The following is a 23,613-nucleotide window of genomic DNA, read 5'->3' as shown; positions in this document are numbered from 1 at the left end:
GCAGTTGGGAGCACATGGAATGTGTTGCCATATTCAACTTATCTTCTTTGGTTTCGCCTTATTTCTTAATGGATAGCCTTATGATAGGTAGTTGTCCAAAAATTACCTCCAGTCCCCTCTCTCCTGCAAAATTAGTTCCAAATGGTGCTTTACCTTTTAGGGGCCAGCTGGCAACCCCAGGACAGCAATTTAGATAATATAAAAGTGCCTGTATCCATGTGCCTATGTGTAGATAGACAAGATAGATAGGTTTTGCTGACATTTATGAAATTGCCAGATATTCAATGAAGTTGATGCTGTCACTCAAAACGTTCACTGGGAATTTCAGTCTTGATTAGTCTGAAATTTAATTTGACATTATTCTAAAACATTTCATTTCTCTTCCTCTTCTGTGATAAAGCTTAATTTTTTTTTCCTGTAATTCTTCCAATCAGAGACCACAAAGTAGCTTCTGAGATCTGGGGAATATGAAGCTGGATAAGTCTTGGGGTTTTTTTCCCTTCCTTTAATGGCTCCATGATTTAAAAAACATGCTGGAATGTTAACAGAGGAAGCCAAATTTCCAAAATCAACCTTAACTAAATGTAATTCTGAAACACGGCTTTTTATTGTGCACCTTTTTGATAAGAAAGCTGAGATACTTACAAAAACAAATACATAAATGCACTTCAGACCCTTTGCTCTTATGTTACTTATTCAGATAAGTTCTTAGCTCTTTTTTTATAATAGTAAAACTGATATGATTGGAGTCAAACATCCAGGAAGTCCCTATATTACATCTATGATTTCTTCTCTGGGAAATATGATGATTCTGTGTAAAATGATAAGCATAATATAGAAAGACAGGAAAACAAAGCATTAAGAAATCAGCACATTCATAGACATATAATCAGCACTTGTTTTACTATTGGTTATTGTTATTTTTCCAAAGGATTGTATTACTCCGTCAGCAGTGAAAGCAGTGTTAATATACTCCCTGTCCGTTTTGTCTTCAGAATCAAGTGAGGAAGGTTAACCTAAGACAGTGATGGCTAACCTTTTTCTGACCGAGTACCCAAAGCGTGTGCGCACGAACGCCCAAAATGCAATGCATGTGTGCCCCACCCCCATGTATGCATGGCAGAGACCCAGAGACCAGTTGGCTGGTGGGAGACATGTGTACATGAGCGGTGGAGCTGAGCTGGGGCGACAGCTCGCATGCCCACAGAGAGGACACTGCGTGCCACCACTGGCACATGTGCCATTGGTTTGCCATCACCGACCTAAGAGATTGGCCTCAACTAACCCAGAAAGCTTTGTGGCTGAGGGGCCACATGTTTTTTCTCAACCTTCATTCATGGCTTTAATTGCTATTGGGTTACTTGTTTTTTTTCTTATCTTAATCGCATAATGCATTTTAGAAGGCAAAGATGCCTCAAGGGGATAACATGGCAAAAGTCACACAGTGGTTTTCTTCAGCCTTCCTTTTAAATGTTTTCACTCCCTAGTCGTGACAATGTAGCTTTAACATTATTCAGTGTTCTGCCATCTAACCAACTCTTATTTTACTGAATTTCAAACCCAAAAACTGAACAGAAATAAGTTGTAGGCAAAAGCTTGTGAATTATCCACTTTTAAATTAATTGATTGAATGAATCCTCTTCTGCTCTAATTCTGGAATCCTGAACCCCCAGACTACCTAACCAAATAGATTACCCTGTATCTAACAGATTAAAAGTGATAAAATGCAATCAATCACTTTGGGACTCAATAGTAAAGAGGATGATTGTCTACTGATACAACATATGGTTGTCTACCTGTGCCTGGCTTTGAACATGATAAAATTGGTAATAATGTTTTTGTTTTTCATTGTCCCAGGCAAAATAGCCAAAGGCACCAAGAAGCTTCCTTGGAGAATGAGGTGCAAATAAATCAACCCAATTACATCAAATACATTTGCAAAGCATTTTGTTTCAGGCTTAAAATTCATTACAGAAATTTCAGGTAGTTAAAGGAGATCAATATTCCTCAGAACGAACGAACAGAATCTGTCTGCCTAAGATCTTTTTTGCAACGTATTCTATGAATAAAAACAAAATCCGGAGAATGAAGAATGCATCACCAAGATAATATACTGGAAAGATCTAACTTCATAATGTTCAATTTAAAAATCTTACTGGCTCCTCAGAACTGATGTAGTTACTCAGTTCTGTCTTGGTCCATTAACCACTTAATTTTAGGTATAATTTCTTAGGATTTTCTATAAAGGTAAGCCTAGACATGCATTTATCTCCAGAGCTGTGGCACCATGAATAATCTAGACTCCGTATGCTCACAGTCTCACATTACAACCCTCTAAGCTATTACAAAGTTATTGGGCAATTTAAAAGTACTCAAGACTAACATGACAATGATATATTATCATGTCTCCAGTCAAGCTGGAATGGCATCACCTGCTTTCTATAATTAAAACAATACATGGTATTTCCTTTTCCCTAATGCAGAACAGGTAATTCCACTCTAAAAAATATTCAACTGTAGTAAAAAAAAATCAAGTAAAACACAAAACCAAGCAAATTTATCATTTAGGGGAGGAACCTTATCCACATATCTGTAGGAAAATCAAATGAGTCTGGAGATGATTACCAATAGTGAAAAACTTAATTTGTAGCTAAGGGTCTTTTTATTCATCACCAAGGCAGTTTAGTCAGTTTTATTCACTCAGTAGAATACTGGAACAATTGCTTTCCCGTAGCTTAAGTGATATTGTCTAGCCCAGGGGTGTCAAACTCGATTTTATTGAGGGTTTTATCAGGGTTGTGTTTGACCTTGGGGGACTGGGATGCGTGGGAAAGGCATAGCCAGTGTGACCAGTCTGATGTCAATTGTGCCAGGAGCACCTGTGGTGACCAAGTGCTACGGCAGGAGTTTCCTCAGACCGTCCCTCACTCCCATTATAATCTTCCTTCCTTCCTTTTCTTCTTTTTCCTTCCATCTTCATTCTTCTTTCTTCTTCCTTTTCTCTTTCCTTATTTTTTCCTTCCTTGCTCTCTTCCCATATTTCCTTCTTTTTCTTTGTCTTTCCTCTTTCCCTTCTTGGATGCTCAAATGCAAAAGGAGAAACATTTTTCCTTTTGTTTTGTTCTTAGTTTGTTTTGCTAGCCACCTGCCAGTAAAAACAGAGCTCGAGGGGGCTGCATGCAGGCCTCCCAGGCCATGTTTTCGGCTGTGATGGCCTCCTGCAGTCCTCTGCCGGCAAAAATGGAGCTCAGGGGGGGGGGCATGCATGTGTTCACTGGCAGAGGCACCAAGGCCCAGTCATTTTCTGTTTCCAGGGCAGCCCCGTGAACCAGTTCTAAGCACTCTGTGGGCCAGATCCAACCCACGGGCTTTGAGTTTGACACCCCTGGTCTAGCAGCAAAGAAAGAACAAGAGATGGATAGATTCAGTTGCAAAGGACAATGGTAAATTGAGAAATAGATTGTCCTGTACCTGTTTCTTCTTATGCACATTTTAATCTTAGATGACTTGTTCAAAGAGGTAGCATTGAGTGAACTCTTTGGCATTTAAAATATGGAATCCTATACTGTGCTACAGTATTTGCCCTCTCCTGTTTCTTATGGACAATTTGCTTCTGGATCACAGCTGAACCTTGTTTGTTCAGTCTTGTAGTTGCAGCTAGAGAAGTGCAAAAGTGTCATTGTGAAACTTCATAAAACATCCTATTTTGGATGCAACTCCTGATCTGAATACCAAATACATGAAATTCAAAACATTCACACACACACACACACACACACACACACACACACACACACACACACCAAGGCAGCCTGTTTCATGCTCAAAATAACACATCTGAATTCAAATGAAAAGTTAGCACATGCATGGTTATATTTAACTTGCCTGTAGGTGATCTGTTATCAGCTGCATCATGGGAACAAATTCCTGTTTTGCAGCAAATGATCCATCTTAGAAGGGATTACTGGGGACAATTCCCCTGTTAATTTCTCCTCTACCCCTTATCAGCAATCTTGTTCATTTTAATCCATCACCTCCTACATAGAAACCACTGATTGCTATTTCCTCCTATTATAATAATCTTAATGAAGTTTGCGGAGTGAGAAAGTAAACATTCCTCTCCGGGAGTCGAGTTTGGGAAAGATCTCATAAACTTTGCTCTATTCTTTTTCTTCAATAAATGAAAATGAAACGATGGAGATGATATTGATGGTGACTGCCTGTCCAGAATTGGAATTCAATTTGTTTGCAATAGCACTGCCAACCTATAAAAGGAGGATCTATACATCTTAGGGAGCACTCATTAAAACTTTCCTTAGCACTTTTTTGCATTGTTTTGGCTAGCCAAGTTACTCATACTCTAGAAAGTTACATGTAGTCCTCAACTTGTGACTGTTTGAAGTTATAATAGACATCCCCAGGGATAATTACCAAGTTTCCCCAAAAATAAGACTGCTAATATATTAATTATTGCTTCAAAAGACTCATTAGGGCTTATTTTTCAATTAGGTCTTATTTTCAGGGAAATGCAATACTAAATGTGTCTATGTGACTGACGATCTTAACTGGGGCATGTTTTGGGGTGGGGGTAGGGCTTATATTACGAGCATCCTGAAAAATCACATTAGGGCTTCTTTTCTGGTTGGGTCTTATTTTCGGAGAAACACGATATGGACCGTGCATTACAGAGACCTGGTTGGGCCATGAGAAGGATGTTCCTCTTAGCGAACTATGCCCACCAAGCTTCCGGGCGTTTCACCAGCCGAGAGTCCAGGGCAGGGGCAGGGGGTGGGGTGGCGGTAGTTATTAAGGATAGTCTCGGACCTCAGGAGGTCACTGTGCCTCAGATAGGCAGGTGTGAGTCCCTTTTTGTGAAATGGAGCCTTGGAGTTCAGGTGGGCCTTTTTGTTACATACCTGCCTCCCTGCTACGTTTCATCAGCCCTGCCGGAGCTGCTGAATGTATTAGCTGGATTGGCGGTTGATTTCCCCAGGCTTATGATCCTGGGGGATTTCAATCTGCCTTCCATTGGTGAGACATCTGAGTCAGCTCGGGAGTTTATGGCTTCCATGACCGCTATGGACCTAACTCACTTAATTCAAGACCCCACCCATAATAGGGGACACACGCTCGACCTGATTTTTGTCTCTGGGCAGTGGATGAATAATCTAGATATAGGGAATATTTCTATTCAACCCTTGTCATGGTCTGATCATTTCCTCATCAGGCTTGACTTCCATATGCTATCCCTCACCGCAGGGAGGCGGAACCGACTAGATAGTTCTGCCCCAGGCACTTGATGGACCCTGAAAGGTTCCTGATGGAGCTTGGGACTTTTCCTAAATCCCTTGCTCACAGTTCGACTGAAGCCCTAGTAGAAGCCTGGGATAGGGCGGCCACTGGGGCCTTGGATTGCGTTGTGCCTTTGCAGCCTCTGACCCAGTGTCGATCCCGGGTGGCATCCTGGTTTACCGAGGAGCAAAGCTCCTCCTTAAGAAGCCTTCCCTGGACTCAGCTTCTTTAGCCAACTATCGTCCGGCAAAGGTTGTCGAGAGTGTGGTAGCATGTCAGCTTCCCCAGTACCTGGATGAAGCTGTCTACCTGGATCCGTTTCAGTCAGGTTTCAAGCCTGGGTACAGCATGGAGACGACATTGGTCGCATTGGTCGATGATCTCTGGCAGGCCCAGGACTGGGGCTGCTCCTCTGTCCTGGTCCTATTAGACCTCTTGGTGGCTTTTGATACCATCAACCATGGTATCCTACTGCGACGACTCAGGGCGTTGGGAGTGGGGAACACCGTTTTACGGTGGTTCTCCTCCTACCTGTTGGATCGGTCGCAGTTTGTGTTTACTGGAGGGCAGGGATCGACCCCAAGGCGCATCACTTGTGGGGTGCCCCAGGGGTCGGTTCTCTCACCCCTCCTGTTCAATATATATATGAAACCTCTGGGCGTGATCATCTGTGGTTTTGGGGTATGGTATCATCAATATGCTGATGATACCCTATTTTTCATCTCTACCCCAAACCACCCAAACGATGCCCTCGATGTCCCGATGCCTGGAGGCTCAAGCTCAATCTGTCCAAGACTGAGTGGCTGTGGTTTCCGTCATCCCGATTTGTGCATCTTGTTCCATCTTTGATGATAGAGGGAGAAATATTAGCCTCCTCAGAGAGGGCCCACAATCTGGGAGTTCTCCTGGACTGGCGGCTCAGTTTAGAAGAACACCTGATGGCCATAACCAGGGGGGCCTTTTACCAGGTTCACCTAGTACTTCAGTTGCACCCCTTCCAGGATCAGGATGCTCTATGCACAGTCACTCATGCCCTCTTCCTTTCTCACCTGGACTACTGCAATGCTCTCTACATGGGGCTGCCCTTGAAGAGCACCCAGAGGCTTCAGCTGGTCCAGAATGCGGCCATGCGGGTTATCATGGGGGTACCTAGGTGCTCTCATGTTACATCCCTTTTAGGCGGCCTGCACTGGTTGCCGGTTGTTTTCCGGGTGCAATTCAAGGTACTAATTGTGACCTTTAAAGCACTCCATGGCTTAGGCCCAAGGTACCTACGAGACCACCTATTGCCACCAGTAGCCTGTCACCGTTCAGTGCAATCCCACAGGGTTGGCCTCGTCAGGGTACCGTCGGCCAGACAGTGTTGGCTGGCAACCCCCAGGGGGAGAACCTTCTCTGTGGGAGTGCCTTCCCTCTGGAATGAGCTGCCCCCGGAGCTTCGCATAATCCCCGACCTCTGGTCCTTCCGATGTGCCCTAAAAAGTTGGCTTTTCCAGCAAGCCGGCCTGGCCTGTTAATTTTATCTAATTTTTAAAATGTTGTTGTTATATTAATTGGGTTTGTTTTTTGGATACTTATCTAATTTCCTTTTAACTTTTGTGATATGTGTTTTTTTTTAATGTTGTACGCCGCCCTGAGTCCTTTGGGAGAAGGGCAGCATATAAATCCAATAAATCCAATCCAATCCCCCAGTCACATGACCACACTTCATGTACTCAGCAATTGAGCTACATTTACAGCAGTTTGCAGCAACCCCCAATCATATGAGTGTTTTACAATGGTTTTGCTGAAAACTGTAATTTACTTTTGGGTTTTGGGTGGATTTTTTTTTTTTTTTTTGCAAAATTGCACCCATAGCACATCATTGGTTTGGTTAATGGCCATGGCATTTGCTTGGCCACTGCACTGCATCATCTATCCCTCATGTCCTGGAACAAACTAAACAAATGTACGGTGTTGTTAAAAGTGACATTGAAACAGACATCACTTCGAATTAACCTTTGATCTTTGAGCTACTTAATCAAGTGGCATAGCATAGGTAGTCCTCAACTTAGTTCATTCAGTAACCATTCAATGTTACAACAGCACTGAAAAAAGTGATTTATGACTGTTTTTCACACTTGTTATTGTTGCAGTGTGCCCATAGTCACCTGGCAACTGACTCATATTTATGATGAGTCACAGTGGTGCAGTGGTTAGAGTGGCAGATCAAATCTCACCAGGCTCAAGGTTGACTTAGCCTTCCATCCATCCTAGCTGGGTGAAATGAGGACCCAGATTGTTGGGGGCAAGAGGCTAACTCTGTAAACCGCTTAGAGAGAGCTGGAAAGCACTTTGAAATGGTATATAAGTCTAAGTGCTATTGCTATTGCTATGATGGTCGCAGTGTCCCGGGGTCATGTGATCCCCTCTTGTGACCTTCTGACAAGCAAAGTAAATGGGGGAGCCAAATTCACTTAACCATGTTATAACTAAACAATTACAGTGATTCAACTTAGCAACTGTGGCACAAAAGGTCTTAAAATGGGGCAAAATTCATTTAACAAATGTTTCACTTAGCAACAAAAAAATTTGGTTCAATTGTAGTCATAGATCAAGGACGACCTGTATGGATTTTTTAAAAGCATTTTGGGTTAGCCAACGTCTGGCTCCTGCTTTTCTACTAGAGGCAAAAGGCAATGTTCATTATTAGCTCGCTTTCACGTTTCTCCTACAAAAAAGCAAAGAGGTTGGACTGAGAGAAAGTGACCAGCTCAAATTTACTAAGTGAACATTCATGGCTCAGAATGGATCTGAAATTGAATCTCCAGATTAATAACTCATTGTTAGTTATTAAAACGACAGCATTTCAAGAAATATCTACAATTTAAGAATCAAGCAAAACAGTCTTACTAAGCACAAGTATTTTATTTCAGTTCAATGGTTTCCATTGCTGACTTTTGTCGCTCTGTTTCTATGCACATGTTCTTGTGCTTAATTACTTCGAAGTATCAATGTTCCTTCCTATCTGCTATTCCGACCCTTTCACAAAGTTCTGCATATATAATTTCATCTAGTTTCTTTCTTCCCCAAGGATTGAAATCATTCCAAGTAACAGATTTCCATATGTTCTTCACGGAAATATATTCATGAATTTACAATGACCCCTCCAGAAATATTGCACAGACAAAAGTGTAGAAACACATGCAAAATTCTGCACACTACCTAACTTTTCTTATTTCGCTGAATTCAGTTAATATTTTTCCCTTAACAAAAATATGCCACACAGACACACACAGACACACACACACATGTACGTGTGTGTGTGTGTGTGTGTGTGTGTGTATGGGTGTGTATATTAACTGTCTGTAAATTACCAGGTCATTTGCAAATGGACAAATCACGTATACATTGCTTCCATAAGCATGTATTTATAGAGAGAAATGGAAGAAACTTCAGCTAAGTGAGGCTAAATCTCACAAATAAAGGGAAATATATGTGTCCCAGGATAATGTTGCAGGGTCCTAATCTGGGTCGGTCACCAGAATGAGAGATTTAGTCTTCTGAGTTTTCAGATTTGTGCTGTAGGCCAACCTTCTCTCTATGGTAGAATAGATTTATTTAATCAACTGGCTAAATAGTTTAAATTGAACATCTGCCCATTCCACCTAGTTATGCAGGCTTCATTATCAACATCAGTTTTTTTCCTCATCACCATCACTTCCAATAATTGTATAATATTTTCTTACTCTTAAAGGCTTCTTTTATTTCTGTAATGTAATTGTCAACCATCCAAAATATAAATCCTGCGACCATGGGGATGCTACAATGATCATAAGTGTGAAAAATGGTCATAAGTCACTTTTTTTCCATTCCGTTGTAACTTCAAATGATCACTAAACAAACTGTTGTTAAGTAGACTACCTCTGCTTGAAAGAAAAAAAAATGCTTAAGATTTAAACTTCGGAACTAATGCATATATTTGGAGAGGGGGTGTCTATGTCTATAGACTTATTTTGTTTGCCATAAAACAACGTATCCCCCTATTTGCTATTAATTAGTTACTGGATACAGAAACTTTGAATGTATTTATTTATTCATTTCATTTACATACTGCCTAATCAACTGCAGACTCACAGCAGTTTATAATAGCTAATAACTTTATGATTCAGAGACGGTTGCTTGTTGAGATGGGCATAGCACAGCCTCTTCTTACCCTAAACCCTGCCAAAAAGTGGTATTGTCAATTTTCTTTAGCTAGACAATTATGCTTCCACCTGCTGTCTAAAGGAGACAGAAGGAACAAATGTCCAGAACACAAATAGTGAGGATCAGGCTAGAAAGCATTCTGCCCAGTCCCTCGGAATTCATAAACTAAAAATAATCCAAGACAAATGTTTACACATTGCCTCCACCAGGTCCCATCCACAAGAAGTCAATGTTTCGGTGACTTGGAGCAATTTGGCAACAAAGTGGTTATGGTAACCAGTCAGGATGTTTACCTGTCTCATTTCTCCCTAACGAAAAATTAGCAACTGTAAACAAGACTACCGACTGACAGCCCAGAAAAGCAATAAAACACAGAAGTAAAGATATTTCACCACTGTGTAGCCCCAAACTTGAGCTTGAATCTGTGCTTGGTGAATTTTATTATTTGTGTTTCTCCACCAGCAGTCTGAGATTTGCTGCTCCCATTTTATCTCATAGTGTTCCCTTGTAATCCAATGATCCAACCAGGATCAAAATACAGAGAGAAGCTGCTTGACCATAATCATACTAACTCGGTGCCAAAGGCTAACTTGATATTTCCTAACAAGCTACTGAGAAATTGAAATGACCATCAGAATCTGTCAGAATAAATGAGATGCCTGAAGCAAAATCATCCCACAGATATATCCTGAGAGCAGTCATTCTTACCTGGACTAGGAAATGATCTGACAACAACAAAGATCTAGATCAGTGATGGCGAAACTTTTTTGGCTCGCGTGCCAAAAGGGGGGAGGGCAGGGGGTCGCGAGCGGGTGTACCACACCCATAATGCAATGTGCAACCCCCCAGAGGTTTCAGGAGCATATGCTCACATGACCAGCGTGACCTCCCATTTTTTGCATGCTTTTTTCACCTTCCCCAAGCTCCAGAGGCTTTATAGGATCCTGGGGATGGCAAAAACAGCCTCCCCGCACCCCCCTGGAGACGCTCTGGAGACTTCAGGGAAGCTCCTGAAAGCTTTGGAGCGCATAAAAACAGCCCTAGGCAAACCGAAAGTTCAGGAATGGATTTACGGTTTGCTTGTAGGGGCGGTTTTAGCCCTACAGAGCCTTCAGGGGTCTTCCGGGGGGTTCCCTGAAGGCTCTGGAGGGCAAAAAACCCGACTCTACGAGCAAACTGGAAGTCACTTCCAATTTGTCCATAGGGCTGTTTTTTAGTCCTCCGGAGCCTTCAGGGACTTTCAGGAGGCTTCCCAGAAGGCTCCGAAGGACTAAAAACAGCCTTATGAGCAAATTGGAAGTCAGCTCCTGAATGTTCGGTTTGCCCGTAGGGCCGGTTTTTTGTGCTCCAGAGGCTTCAGGAGCTTTCCTGAAGCCTCTGGAGCACAAAAAACCGGCCCTACGGGCAAACCGAACATTCAGGAGCTGACTTCCAATTTGCTCATAAGGCTGTTTTTAGTCCTTCAGAGCTTTCCTGAAGCCTCCGGAAGGTCTTCGGGGAGGGGGAGGATGTTTTTGCCCTCCCCAGGCTCCTATAAAGCTTCTGGAGTCTGGAAAGAGCAAAAAATGGCCTCAAAAAAAGGCTGAAGTCAGCTGGCCAGAACGTGCACGCACGTTCTGACAGGGCAGTGCCCTGACAAATGGCTTCATGTGCCACCTGTGGCATGCATGTCATAGGTTCGCCATCCCGGATCTAGATGTTATACTCCCTGATTGCAGATCATCTTGCAGCAACTCTAAGGCAAAAATTAAATTTCATATATGATGGACCAGAGATTACCTAGAACAAATCATTATGATTATGAAATCTCAAACTCTCTGTCTCAAGACTTACATTTGATGGTAAAAACATCCAACAATATTAGGGATGAGTTTGGAAAAAATAGAAATTTCTTCTGATACTATATGAAACCAAGGGAAGGGACAGGAATTTGGCTTTATCTAGGTATATCAGAGGTGGGTTGCTCCCTGTTCAGCCTTGATTGGGCGAACCAGTAGTAGCGGTGGCAGGAGGCTCCGTCCACCCACCCGGACGCTTCTGTGCTTGTGCACGAGTGCACGCACAAGTAAAAAAAATAGAAACCTACCACTGAAGTATATGATATGGCATGGCCACTTCACTATTTGATTTTTTTAAATCTTTTCTTTGTTCTAAATTATGTCCTGATTTTCAGAGTCTCTGGAACACGAATGCAACTTTATAGGCAAGATAAAAATGCAAGCAGCTTTACAATCTTATGAAAATAATCCTGTCCAGACGGATTAACACATGTTAACACTATGTTATACCCTCCCAATTCAAATTATTATTAAAAACATTTTTGCTCCAAATTCTAAAAAGAAACTTTTTGAGAAACTGGAAGACATTATCCTTGCACAATAGTAATAATACTTGAGTTGATATTACTGGTAGCAAGAGGAAAGTGTACACAATTATAGCCACTCATTCTGCAATTCACTTGTCTTGCATGCATATATACCTACATGTACATGTACATACAGATAGTATTTATGAATTGTTATGTTTGGAAGGATTAGTTAATCCTGTAGTTTTAAATTTCATTTTCTGCTGAACTTGGATCAAAATAAAATGTGTTTAAACTTGGTTTGAAAATGCTATTTTACAAAGAGCACTTTTATATCGTGCTATCTCAAAGTGTGAGTGGGAAGCTATCTGTCTGGAAGTACTCCCATGCAGTATCAAACTCTCTCTCCAAGGTTCCTTCCAGCTCTATTCTGATTGATCAATTGGTTGATTATAAAAGAAAATAAAAGATACCTATTATCTGTATACCTGAATAATGTTCATGAGCTGCCCTTCCGCTCTTAGTGGATATTGGCACAAGTAAAATTAAGAACTGCTATCATTATTGGTTCCAGTCCACTGGCATATTGTTTAGCCATTATCTTCTACTGCATTCATTAGTTTAATGCCCTTTACCAGGTTTGTGTTAATAAATTAAATGTATGTTATTCCATCTGGCCTGCTATTAACACTCAGATTCTGAAAAAAAAAAGTTCATGAAGCTTTTTATTTATTGTTAGACTGGACATGATATCTAATGCCAATTGTATACCTGTCCCCAGATATAAATGGCATGATCTTATCGCAAACTGAGCTAAAATGCTCATGTAAAAGATTATAACAATGCTTTCATGTTAGAATTATTTTGAGAGCTAGAGACAGAATCATTTCATCTTCTGGTTTACAGTATATCCTTTCATTTCAGAACCTAGAGGTTTTTTTTTTCTTAGCAACAATACCAGAAAGGTAATCCATCTTTGGGTACCGTTGGAATAATGCCGTGAATATTATTCCAATAACTACTAATGCACATGTTATTTGAGTTTAACTCTTCAAGACACATGTGAGCACACATAGAGATTATTTAGTGATTTCAAAGTAATAAGGACTCTGTGCATACCACACATGCCTTGGTGCTTTAAATTTATTTGTACAGCTGCAAAATTCTCAGATTAACTATCTGTCAGGAGAAGTAAAATATGGTCTGGAAAGTAAGGAGATGAAATCCAAGACACTGGGAGAAAAATTACAAAATGAACTTCTGCAATATGAATTACTTCAAAAAGAGAGAGGAAAAAAACCCTTTCTAGAATAATAACCTGTAGCTGGAAGACCAGTATATCATTAGCAATAACCTGGATAGTTCCAGCCATTTACTAATAGGCAGCATTTATTGACATAGCTGTCACTGAATCTCATTTTCTCTTAAATCTGCTGGAATATAAATTTGGTCATAATGCAAATACCACATACTGTAGTGTCCCAGAGGCAAGTCTGCAGGCAAGAAAACAGAACTGCGATCTTCACAAATGATCATTCTGTTCCCATGGAATCAGCCTGCTGTTAAATCCTCAGATTTTAATGATTACGTTTTCTTGAGGAAGATTAAAATTATACATTTACATGACATGCTTTTTATCATTCTGATTGTGTCAGTACATATCAGCTATGTGTCATTCCTTCATGGCATTTCAACAAAAAATGTTTAGTTTGTTGCTTATTTGCATATTTTTAAAGGACTGGAAACTTAAAAGTGTGGTAGTCCATTTCCAGTCTCTGAACTAACCTCTGCGACATGTATAAATATTCAGATATATACCCCACACGTATATACAAACAGTACAAATCCTGTTATGCTAGTGCATATGATGTCCCATTGATATCTACAATATTTAAAACCAATATAAGAATTAAAGTAATTGCACAAAAAACCAAGACAGCAATACAAAAAATTACAAAAAGGAAAACTGTACACCTTGTTTCTCTGAAAATAAGACTTACTCTGAAAATAAGCCCTAGGCTGATTTTGTTTTTTGCATACTCATAATATAACCTCTACCCCAAAAATAATCCTTAGTTAAGGTCGTCATCAGTGCATGATGTGGCCAGCACCAGAAAAGGAAAAGCCGCAAGGGCCAAAGGTGTCTAGCAGGAGCTGCAGTCACAGCAACACAGCATAGGTGAGTTGATTACCTGTTCAAGCAGAAGGCTAAAGCAGAGGTGGGGGTGGCATGTGATCTGGATGCACCACGTGGGCTGCAGGCCAGCCAAGAGACATGAAGGTGGCTGCCCACCCATTCAGTCCCGCCATCTCTCAGCTTGTCTGCGGCCCATGCAGCATGTTGTGGCCACCAGCAGCCAGCAGAGCTTGCAGAAGATTCAGACAGTGAGGAGGTTGGGGAGGAGTCCCAGTCCTGGAATCTGGGGAAGGCTCTGACGAGTGCTCTGTATCAGAGGCAGAGATGGGGGCAGGGTTGTTTGACAGTTACAAGCTGCCTTTGGAGTCGGACATCAGTGGGGTAGAAGAACAGCTGGAGCCTGTTCCCAGTGTGTGCATCCACAGAGCTGTCAGGAGAAGGGAACAGCTAAGGAGAAAGGGTCGACTCAGGAGTAAAGCCACAGGTGGATGGTGGATGGCCCTTCCCATAGGGAATAAAGAGGAGCAAAAGGGGAGGGGAGTTTGCAGGAGACAATTAGTTCAATTCATTAGGGTAAAGATCTGTTCCCGACTTCTTGCCAAGTATTATCTGCTATAGAGTGGCATTTGGAAGATATCAGCCTGGTAGCTCTCCAAGCCTGATAAAAGTCTGTAGTTGTGAAATCTCTTGAAATACTATTGGCCGTGACTTTGCTGGAATTCATGTTAAATGAAATAAAAGGGGTTTCATTGGGACAAGGAGTTGGCTTCATGCTTTTGAGAAGCCTAGGTCAGAACAGACAGAGAGCTGGGCCTGTGTGCGCACACACACACTGGGATGGAGGGCTTAAGTGATGTGGGCTGGACCTTTAGAGTTTCCCAGGATGGCCATGTAGGCTGGATTCAGCTTCATCGTGGGCTGAATCTGGCCCACAGGCCTTGAGTTTGACATCCATGCCACAGAGTGTCACAGGGAACACATTGCACAATTGTAATTGTTAATAAACATTAAGGCCCAGTCTCACCCATAAGATTTCGTTTGATATTTGATCCCTATGCCTCATATTGATTCCCTTGTCTTTAAAAGAAAGAAAGATACTAAAGCAGAGGTGTCCAACCTTGGTAACTTTATGATTTGTAAACTTCAATTCCGAACCGCTATGCTGAAGTTGAAGACCACAAAACTTAAAGTTGCCAAGGTTAGACACCCCTGTGCTAAAGTTTAAACCTGGCATCCTTTTCTATATAGACCATATACTTGATCACTTTTTTTCCTAAGAGAGAGTTCCTTTATTTGGAATTTGTTTTAAATCCCTGATCAGTGGGCGTATTATGTGCTCCCCAGTGCTGCAAGTTATTAAAGAAGAACAGGTATAGGAAATCATTACCAGAACAAATTGGATTTTCTCCCCCATGTTCAATTTTAAAAAGATAGAATTTCACCTTGATACTGACGTTATTGTATTATATCTAAGGAAACAATGTAAATTTAGAAGGCAGGAGCAACATTGCACAGTTTACACAATTTTGACCTTTGAAAATTGGAAACCATTAAGCCAATTGAAGTCCAACTCTAGACCCTCCTTCCCAACTTGCATGAAATTGTATTATATACCCAAATTGGTAAATTCAAGTAATCCTTGCTAAGCGACTATTTGAAGTTACAAAGGGCCTCCCTAGAGTCCCTATTTGTGACCAATTTTTAAAGTTCCAGTGGTCGTTCGTCCCCACCATGATTTTTTCTGCAAGTATCAGGTCCTTATTTTTAGATGTTTGCTTAACAATTGTAGCATTTGGTTAATAACCCTTGTATTTGCTTAATGACTTTCTCAAAAAAGTAGAACTAGGCAATAACTCAATTAACGACTGGCACAACTTATGACCATAACTCTGACCTCAGTTATGGTTGTAAGTCATGGACTGCCTGTAATTAACATCATCATGATCGTTATAATAGTATACAAACACCAAATATAGAATTTTATATGGAAGCTCAAATGTGCAAATTAAGTATGTGAACAGCACAGAATTTCAACAAGTGGCATGAGATACAGCAATATGTGAAGAGTGTGTCATAATAAAAATTGAGGACATATGTTTCCTGATCAAGAAACGAGCTGAGATGGGAGTGGGTGGAGGAAGGCAATGTAATGCTTGGAATAAAAAAAATCTGGAAATAATTTACACAAAAAACATGAATATAATAGAGATACAGTGTCTTTTCTATTGGCAAAGTACTTCATCACGCCCAGCTAGAGAAACAGATTCAGGCTGTTTTCCCAGCACAAATGCATGTATACTACATGACTTGCACAAATTTCATGCACCAAATGTGAACTCTGAGCTATCCCAGATTCTTCACAATAGGATTCTTTATAGTCTTGGATTTATCATATCCAGCCTTTCTGGAAACTATTCTCATGGGTTTACATCATGGTAAGAGCCATGCTCAAATTGATTCTGACAAGACCAAAATAGTTTGTTGCATTCTATTACTTTGAGATGAAAATAATGATGTGCCCTCATGGCCTTTGAAGGCTTGTCAGTAACAGAGGAAAGTTGCAAAGGAAGTCTATATTTTTCCTCCCCTTTGTAGGAAAAGATAGAACCTATCAAGACCACACAAAGTGCCAGATGGAGCTCATCTTACTGACACTGAAGAGTCCTCATAGCATTAGTCACTCCAAATGAGTCATTGTGTGAAGATGAAATATGAGTGTCAACAAAGCCCACTGTAGTTTTCAGAGATAATATTTTGTTCTAAATGAGAAAATGGCCACAACCTCTGCTCTATCTACATCACGATTTTGATCCCTGCAAATCTAATCTTTGCTGACACTTGTTTTAGGATACTGCACAGAAAATCAACTTATATAAAGATAAGAAAAGAAACATCTACCTGTTAGATTTTTTCCTGCCTTGCTTCTGAAAAAAGATCTAGAAAACTGACAAGGGAAAAAGCATCAAACCTACATTTTGCTATTAGAATATGGCACTATTTATTTTTAGGTGAACATAAGACAGCACACATTTTTCATTAAGAGATGTTGGAATGTAACCAGTATTAAGTCTGAAATATAATTAACATAGACTGTCTCAAATTTATATTTATTTGTGTTGAGTTGAGAAACTTACTTTCATTATATAAACATCCTTTTGGATAATAGCTATTTAAATTTTCCCCCTAAACACCTACCTCTCAAACTCTGAAGCTCAAACACTTTCTGTCAGGCTTCTTATAAAATATGAGCCAAGCCAAGTATCAATTTAGCAATAGCACCAGCAACAGCATTTAGACTTATATGCTGGTTCATAGTGCTTTCCAGTCCTCTCTAAGCAGTTTACAGAGTCAGCATATTGCCCCCAAAAATGTGGCTCCTCATTTTACCAACCTCGGAAGAATGGAAGACTGAGTCAACCTTGAGCTGGTCAGGATCGAACTCCTGGCAGTGGAATGCAGAGTTAGCTTGCAATACTGCATTCTAACCACTGTGCCACCACAACTCACTTCAGTCACATAGATGGCCTCCCCCAAAAGAAAACCATTTGTATATTGATCATTCACCATTGTGTTCCTATCGGAAGTAATATACTCATGCTAATAATACTACTTAAGGAGATGTGTGGCTGAGGCATAAAGTCATGGCACATTATCCATCCAAACAACATTTTAAAATAATTTTCTCTACTCAGTGCCCTCAAAATATTTCAGGGATATTAATTCACCACCATTCTTAACCACCAAGCTATGTGGTGGTACACCACTGAAGTAACACTTGAATTGATCTTGGATTAAAAATATGCTTAAATTGCGGATGATGTACGGTAAGTCCATCCCTACCGATATTCACAGGTACATGTGATTTGTAGTGTGATTTACATATAGCCTTTACTGTCATTGTACAAAATAAATACACTGAAATCGGTTGCACTTAGCAGATAAACTGAAGAACGAATAGGTTTGTAACAGAAGTTGCATCAAGAATAACTGCATAAAACCAGGTAGAACTCTGTTCTTCACATTTTACTTGTCTTCACTTAATAATGTGTACCCAGTTGACTCATTTTTCTGCATTCACACAGCACACTAAACTATTATGGTTTGGCTTCCACACAGTAGGCTAAGAAAAAAAAAACATGCTTGGTTAATGTGTGATGGCTTTTATATATATATATTTTATTTCTTGTTCCCATATAATTAAACAAAGTCTCAATATGAGTCACTTGCTCAATCTCTGTATTATTGAAAAAGAAGGAATCCCTTTGAGATTCAGTGTGCAATAAATTCTTAAGCTCTCCTTTGAGAGGCATGATTTGGCACCAGAAAGAAACCATAAAGCTTCCATTATATGAAAGAATGCATTAAGATATAAAAGCAATGCTTTAATTTATTTGGGGAAATGAAACAAAGATAATAACTGTCGATGAATTCTGATGGAGACATGCACCCTATTGAGATATAAAAATGTGACTGATAAGCTTTCAGTTCATGAAATTACTTTATTAGTAAAATCTTCTTCATCCCTTTTTTCTTTCCTTCGTTCTAACCTCTTCTCTGCTGTCTGCCTCCCACTCACTCCGCTGCAGTTTGGCTGTTGTCTCCTGCACAGATCCTCTGGCAGCTGTTTCCTTTTTAAAAACTATCAGCCTATACCTACCTACAGAGTGCTTTATCACTTTTAATAGCAGCTGAAGTGTCTTAAAGTTTCCAGCTGCCAACCACATCTTCAAGAAAGCAGCTGGACATGAGCTCCATTATGAGTCTTATGCAGCCGCATAACTCAATAGTAGCACATACAGTATATTATGAATGCAGTGAATCTCATTCTTTGGAAGAGCATTACAGAGTCCTTTAGTATGTTAAATTCCATGTAGCAGCATTCTCATATATTGCAAATGCTCTTTTGCGTTTTCCAGTTGTGGAGTTTATAGCTTGAAGCTTCTACCCAAGAACCCATGAAAAGGGAAACATACCTTGGGAAATGTTGGCAATGGTAAAAAGCTTTAATGCTGCCACTTTTCATTCTTCAGCTATGGAATGTGAAATAATACACTTGCACTCATGCTTTCACTCACATTTGCACAGCATTAGGGTGACGTTTTCTGCTCTCATTTGCACGACACCTACACTAGCTTAGAAAAGAAACTAGCTTCTGGAAAGGGGGAAAAAACTTCAAGAAAGAAGGAAACTACAGTTATTTTATATCTTCATATTGTGGCATAAAACAACCACCAAAACTCGTAATCACTAGACCACTTTGATCAAGTGGTTAATGCACCAGCCTAGAAACCAGGAAACTTGAGTTCTAGCTTCAATCTTAAGCATGAAAGCCAGCAGGGTGATTTTGGGTCAATCACTTTCTTTCAGCCCAACCCACCTTGTGGGGTTGTTGTTGTGAGGAAAATATGAAGGGGAAGGAGTATTAGGTACATTTGTGGCCTTGAGTTATTTATAAAGGTAATAAGGGCAGGAAATAAAAAAAAATAAGTGGTAACATAAGTAGTAAAGCAGCAACAAATCATCTAATTTTAATTGATGAGGCATTGCTAACCATTTCAGGGAAAAGCAAATGTGAATAATTGTTAACAGCCACCATAGTTCCGTGTGACACCATCTCCTGCTCATTGCTCTTTCACCCTCAGTACCCATTTCATCCAGCTGATACTTCTTACAGATCAAGTCATAAACTATTGTTTGGCATCACACATGAAAATACTGATGGAACTCAGATTAGGAGCCAAATACAGCTTTGCCTGTGGAAGATCCTATGTTTGATGTTTGTTATTTCTACTTTTAAAAGACCTCAGGCCATAGAACTGGAAAGGCTTCTCCAGACACTCTTACAAAATTATTACTGTTTCTCAAAGCAGGCCATCCTAGGTATATTCAAAAAGAGAGCTAAACATCACTGTATCTTTTCTACACCCCACCCAAAATTGTAATTAAATTGTATAGATTGCTTCAATTTCCCTGCCTTATTACTTCTGGTATGCAATTCCACAAGGGGAAGATTAATACAGAGACAAGTATTCATATAATCTCTAAAATGCTCATTTATTTGATTTTATGTTTACCCTGACTTTGCATCAATAAATGACATTGAAGACAGCCGTTGGTTAAACACTGGGTCATGATTTCCTATTAGATTATAACCAGATTAAAGCGCTTTCGCCAGCATTAATAATTTTGCATGTGGCAGAAGAAAGGCAGCTGAAATAAATCATTAGTTATTGTCACTGGAAAGATTGAAATCATAAAAATAAATAAAACTTCTTACATACATGTACTTTCCTAAATTAAGGTACGTTTACCTTCCCAAACTTGATTTCAATGCAGTTTTCTTTAAATTTCTCCTGTAAAGCCTCTGCTAGCTGACAGAGCAAAGCACCATTATCCAATTTCTCCATGAAGGTTTCAGCTGTTATTTCTTTTCCTGAAAAAGACACAAAAGGAATACCAATCAGCACCAGTTCTGTGGATTGTTCATTGTGTGGAAAAACATGATTGCACTGTGGATTTTGTTTGCATCAAATTGTGATTGCTCCCTGCTGAAGAAATATCTCTCATATTATAAATCACATACTCATTTGTACTTTAAAAAAAGATGGCAGAACCTTTATTAAAGTAAAGTTATAGTCAATGAAGTCAAAACATATTTTATTTCTTCATTACCAATCTGTATTTTCCCCTACAGCAGTTAATGGTAACACTGAAGAGCATTGTTCTAAAGCTTAAAACACATGTAGCCAATGTAGTAGCTTCACATACTGAGACATTTTTTTAACAAATGCAGATGATTGCAATGCCAGATTGGCTGAAAATATATGTTTCCAAAATCTAAATTTAGCGGGTTTTCCTTTAGGATTTGGGGAGCATGACATTACACTAGAGCACCAGTCAAAAGACATATGATTTAACTTAATGAGAAGGCGCTGGAAGCAACAGCCAATGGATTGGATGTCATTTACCTTTAATGAGCTAGGGGGATGAGGATGGTGGAAGTATTTGATATTTTTTGGAGCAGAAAAAGAGTATTTTGCTTATTCAGGTTTAATAAATATTATAGCTCTATTTAATCTTCACGGTTATAGTTAGCTACCCACTGGAGAATTGGCTGGCTTCCATTCTGATAGCATTCAGAGGTCCTTGAAAAGACCTGATGTTTTTCTAGAACTGGGCATGGGTAGTCAAAGCCCCTTGCTGGATATTGGTTATATCTGTTCTTTGTGTTGCTGGCAGGATTGATCAATTTTTTCCACTTTAGTTTTGTCTTCCTTTACTTTTCTAATTTATCTTCTATTTTTATTTGTTTGTATATATTGTGAGATAACCGAACACATCCTGGAATCAGCACCAAATTGAATTTTTATTGATTGATTTATTACATTGGTAAACTCTACCGAATAATGCTAATTACACCACTTGAACACCTTAGGCATTGATAAAGTTACAATTAGTAACTACAAAAGGTAGGAAGAATGCATATAGAAGAAGTACAGAAAAGTAAATATTACATTTTTTTAAAAAAATGTATTTCACTTTTTACAAAAAGCAATAGATGAACACATAACCGGTATAAATAAGGATAATAAAATAAAAAAGCATTTATAAATAAACACACAACAGCAAGCAGCTGGAAGAGGACAATTGTCACAAAGAAATCCAGATCTTAGTACTTGTAACAAAGAGGCAACTACCTCCAAGCCTTTAGATTAGCTCAACAAAATGCCCTTGAGAACAGGTTCTGAGTAATGTGTATCCCTGAATGGCACTGCCCTTGAGCTTTTTATGATAAAAAATAATGTCAGACAAATGTCCATCAGTGGTAAGTGGTATGTAATGCTTCTACCCCTCATTCTTGTCTCCAATGACAGACTATAGTACATGAAAACAAATTGTTGCAGTCATGTAAGATTGCCTTATCCATTTGTTACATCTTGATTATTTTTGATCTTCCAAGAATCTTTTCTAAGTATCTTCCTGCCAATACCTAGTTTGCATCAAAATAGGGATGCAGAAAAGCAGTGCTCATTCTATTACAGAATTTGTTCTGTATCAGACTGCCAGAAATGCTTTTGTAAAATGACTGGAATAATTAGAAGATGGTTATTTTGTTTGTTTTCACAGCCCTCTGTGTGCAGATGTGGAAGAAGACATAGAATTACTATGAGGACATTTTATGATTTCTACAAATGCACTTATACCCTGCAAGCCAAATAACAATCCTAAACATCATTTGCCTGCAGAAAATGCATGAAGTGTTGCCACTCTCATTTAACTACAGTTGAAACTCTCAATGCAATTTGGGATACTGCCTAAAAAGCCCAAATCAGAATTCCCTAGCATGCAATAGAGGTCTTCACAATTAATTTCTTTCGGCACACTTCCACTACCAGTTCAAGATAACCATGATTTAATGGCTAAAACTCTGCCTAATCTTAATAGTGTCTTTGACAGTTTCTTAACTTGTAATTTAAATAGGCATGTTTCCAGAAAACATGATTAATTACAATTTGATCTGGTGTACATTTAAGATTGTTATATAGTGCAGGTGTTGGTATGTATACAGTATTGTACACAGAATATATTGTATATAATATTTCTTCCAGTCGCTGTTGACTACTGGCAATTGCATGGAATAGTTCTTGCCGTTTTCAGAAGTTTTTAGCCTGGTGTCTTAACCACTACGTCAGATTGGCTTTCATGATGGATATATGGGCTTTGGGTTTGTTTGTTTTTTATAAACAATGGCTTGAAATATATTATTGTTTTACTATGCCAATCCAGTCTTTATTAAATCAAGATGACCCACCAACTGTGTTTAATCTAAAAAACAGGGGGAAAGACTTAAAGCTGCCTTAAAAAAAAGTCTAGGGAGATTCTGAGTCATAGTTATCTCAATACACGAGCACACAATAGATGCAAACTTAAGGTAAACTGCTCCAAACTTGATTGCAGAAAATACAACTTCAGCAACAAAGTGGTCAATGCCTGGAATGCACTACCTGACTCTGTTATCCTCAAACCCCCATAACTTTAAACTTACACTGTCTACTGTTGACCTCACCTCATTCCTAAGAGGTCTGTAAGGGGCATGCATAAGAGCACCAACATGCCTACCGTCCCTGTCCTAATGTTTCTTTTTATTCGTATCCATTTCATGTATTCAAAATCATGTTTATACTTATATATGTTATCTAAGGCATGCTTGATGAAATAAATAAAATAAATAAATAAAAACATGCCTTTTCAAAAAGGCAACTCTTTTTTTTTCCTTGAGAAAGAAGAAAAAAAGATTCATCCATAAAATAAGAAAGGTACAACTGATTCTTACATTCAGGGCAAAATTCCAACATCAGGATTTCTTAACAAAACAATCCCATCTATGCAAACTCAAAAAAGAATAATAAAAAAATCTTCCGGAAATCCCCAAAGAAAGTATCTTTTTTTTTTTCAATGTGGTCTGAAGGTTTCCAAGTTCAGTCACAGTAAAGAATCATGGCTTTTTGCATTTCTTTAATTTAGTACCCCAGGTGGTAAATTGTTATGTAATTTTGTGCTCTTTAAAATTATAGCTTGTCCAAAGCCTAAGACCAAAACCTAAATGGTTATTATCATATTGTGAAAATTACAGAGTTTCTTTACTTGCCACTTGCAAGTTTATACAACAAATCGAAACCTAATTTAGTAA

The 23,613-nt window shown here is 39.4% G+C and overlaps 1 protein-coding gene across 2 annotated transcripts in view; it reads right to left on the bottom strand.

Annotated features, from left to right (window-relative positions):
• GAS2 (growth arrest specific 2) overlaps positions 1 to 23,613 on the bottom strand; it is a 136,019-nt gene that overhangs the window by 77,810 nt on the left and 34,596 nt on the right. For both annotated transcript variants that reach the window (XM_081937261.1, XM_081937260.1), the window contains exon 3: positions 20,234 to 20,355. In XM_081937261.1, the coding sequence (XP_081793387.1) occupies positions 20,234 to 20,355 (122 nt within the window). The remainder of the gene's footprint in view (positions 1 to 20,233; positions 20,356 to 23,613) is intronic.

Source organism: Natrix helvetica (assembly GCF_964273705.1).
Source record: "Natrix helvetica genome assembly, chromosome: 1".
NCBI classification, from domain to species: Eukaryota; Metazoa; Chordata; class Lepidosauria; order Squamata; family Natricidae; genus Natrix; species Natrix helvetica.
The sequence above is the reverse complement of the archived record's forward strand: the minus strand, read 5'-3'. Positions and strand labels throughout refer to the sequence as shown.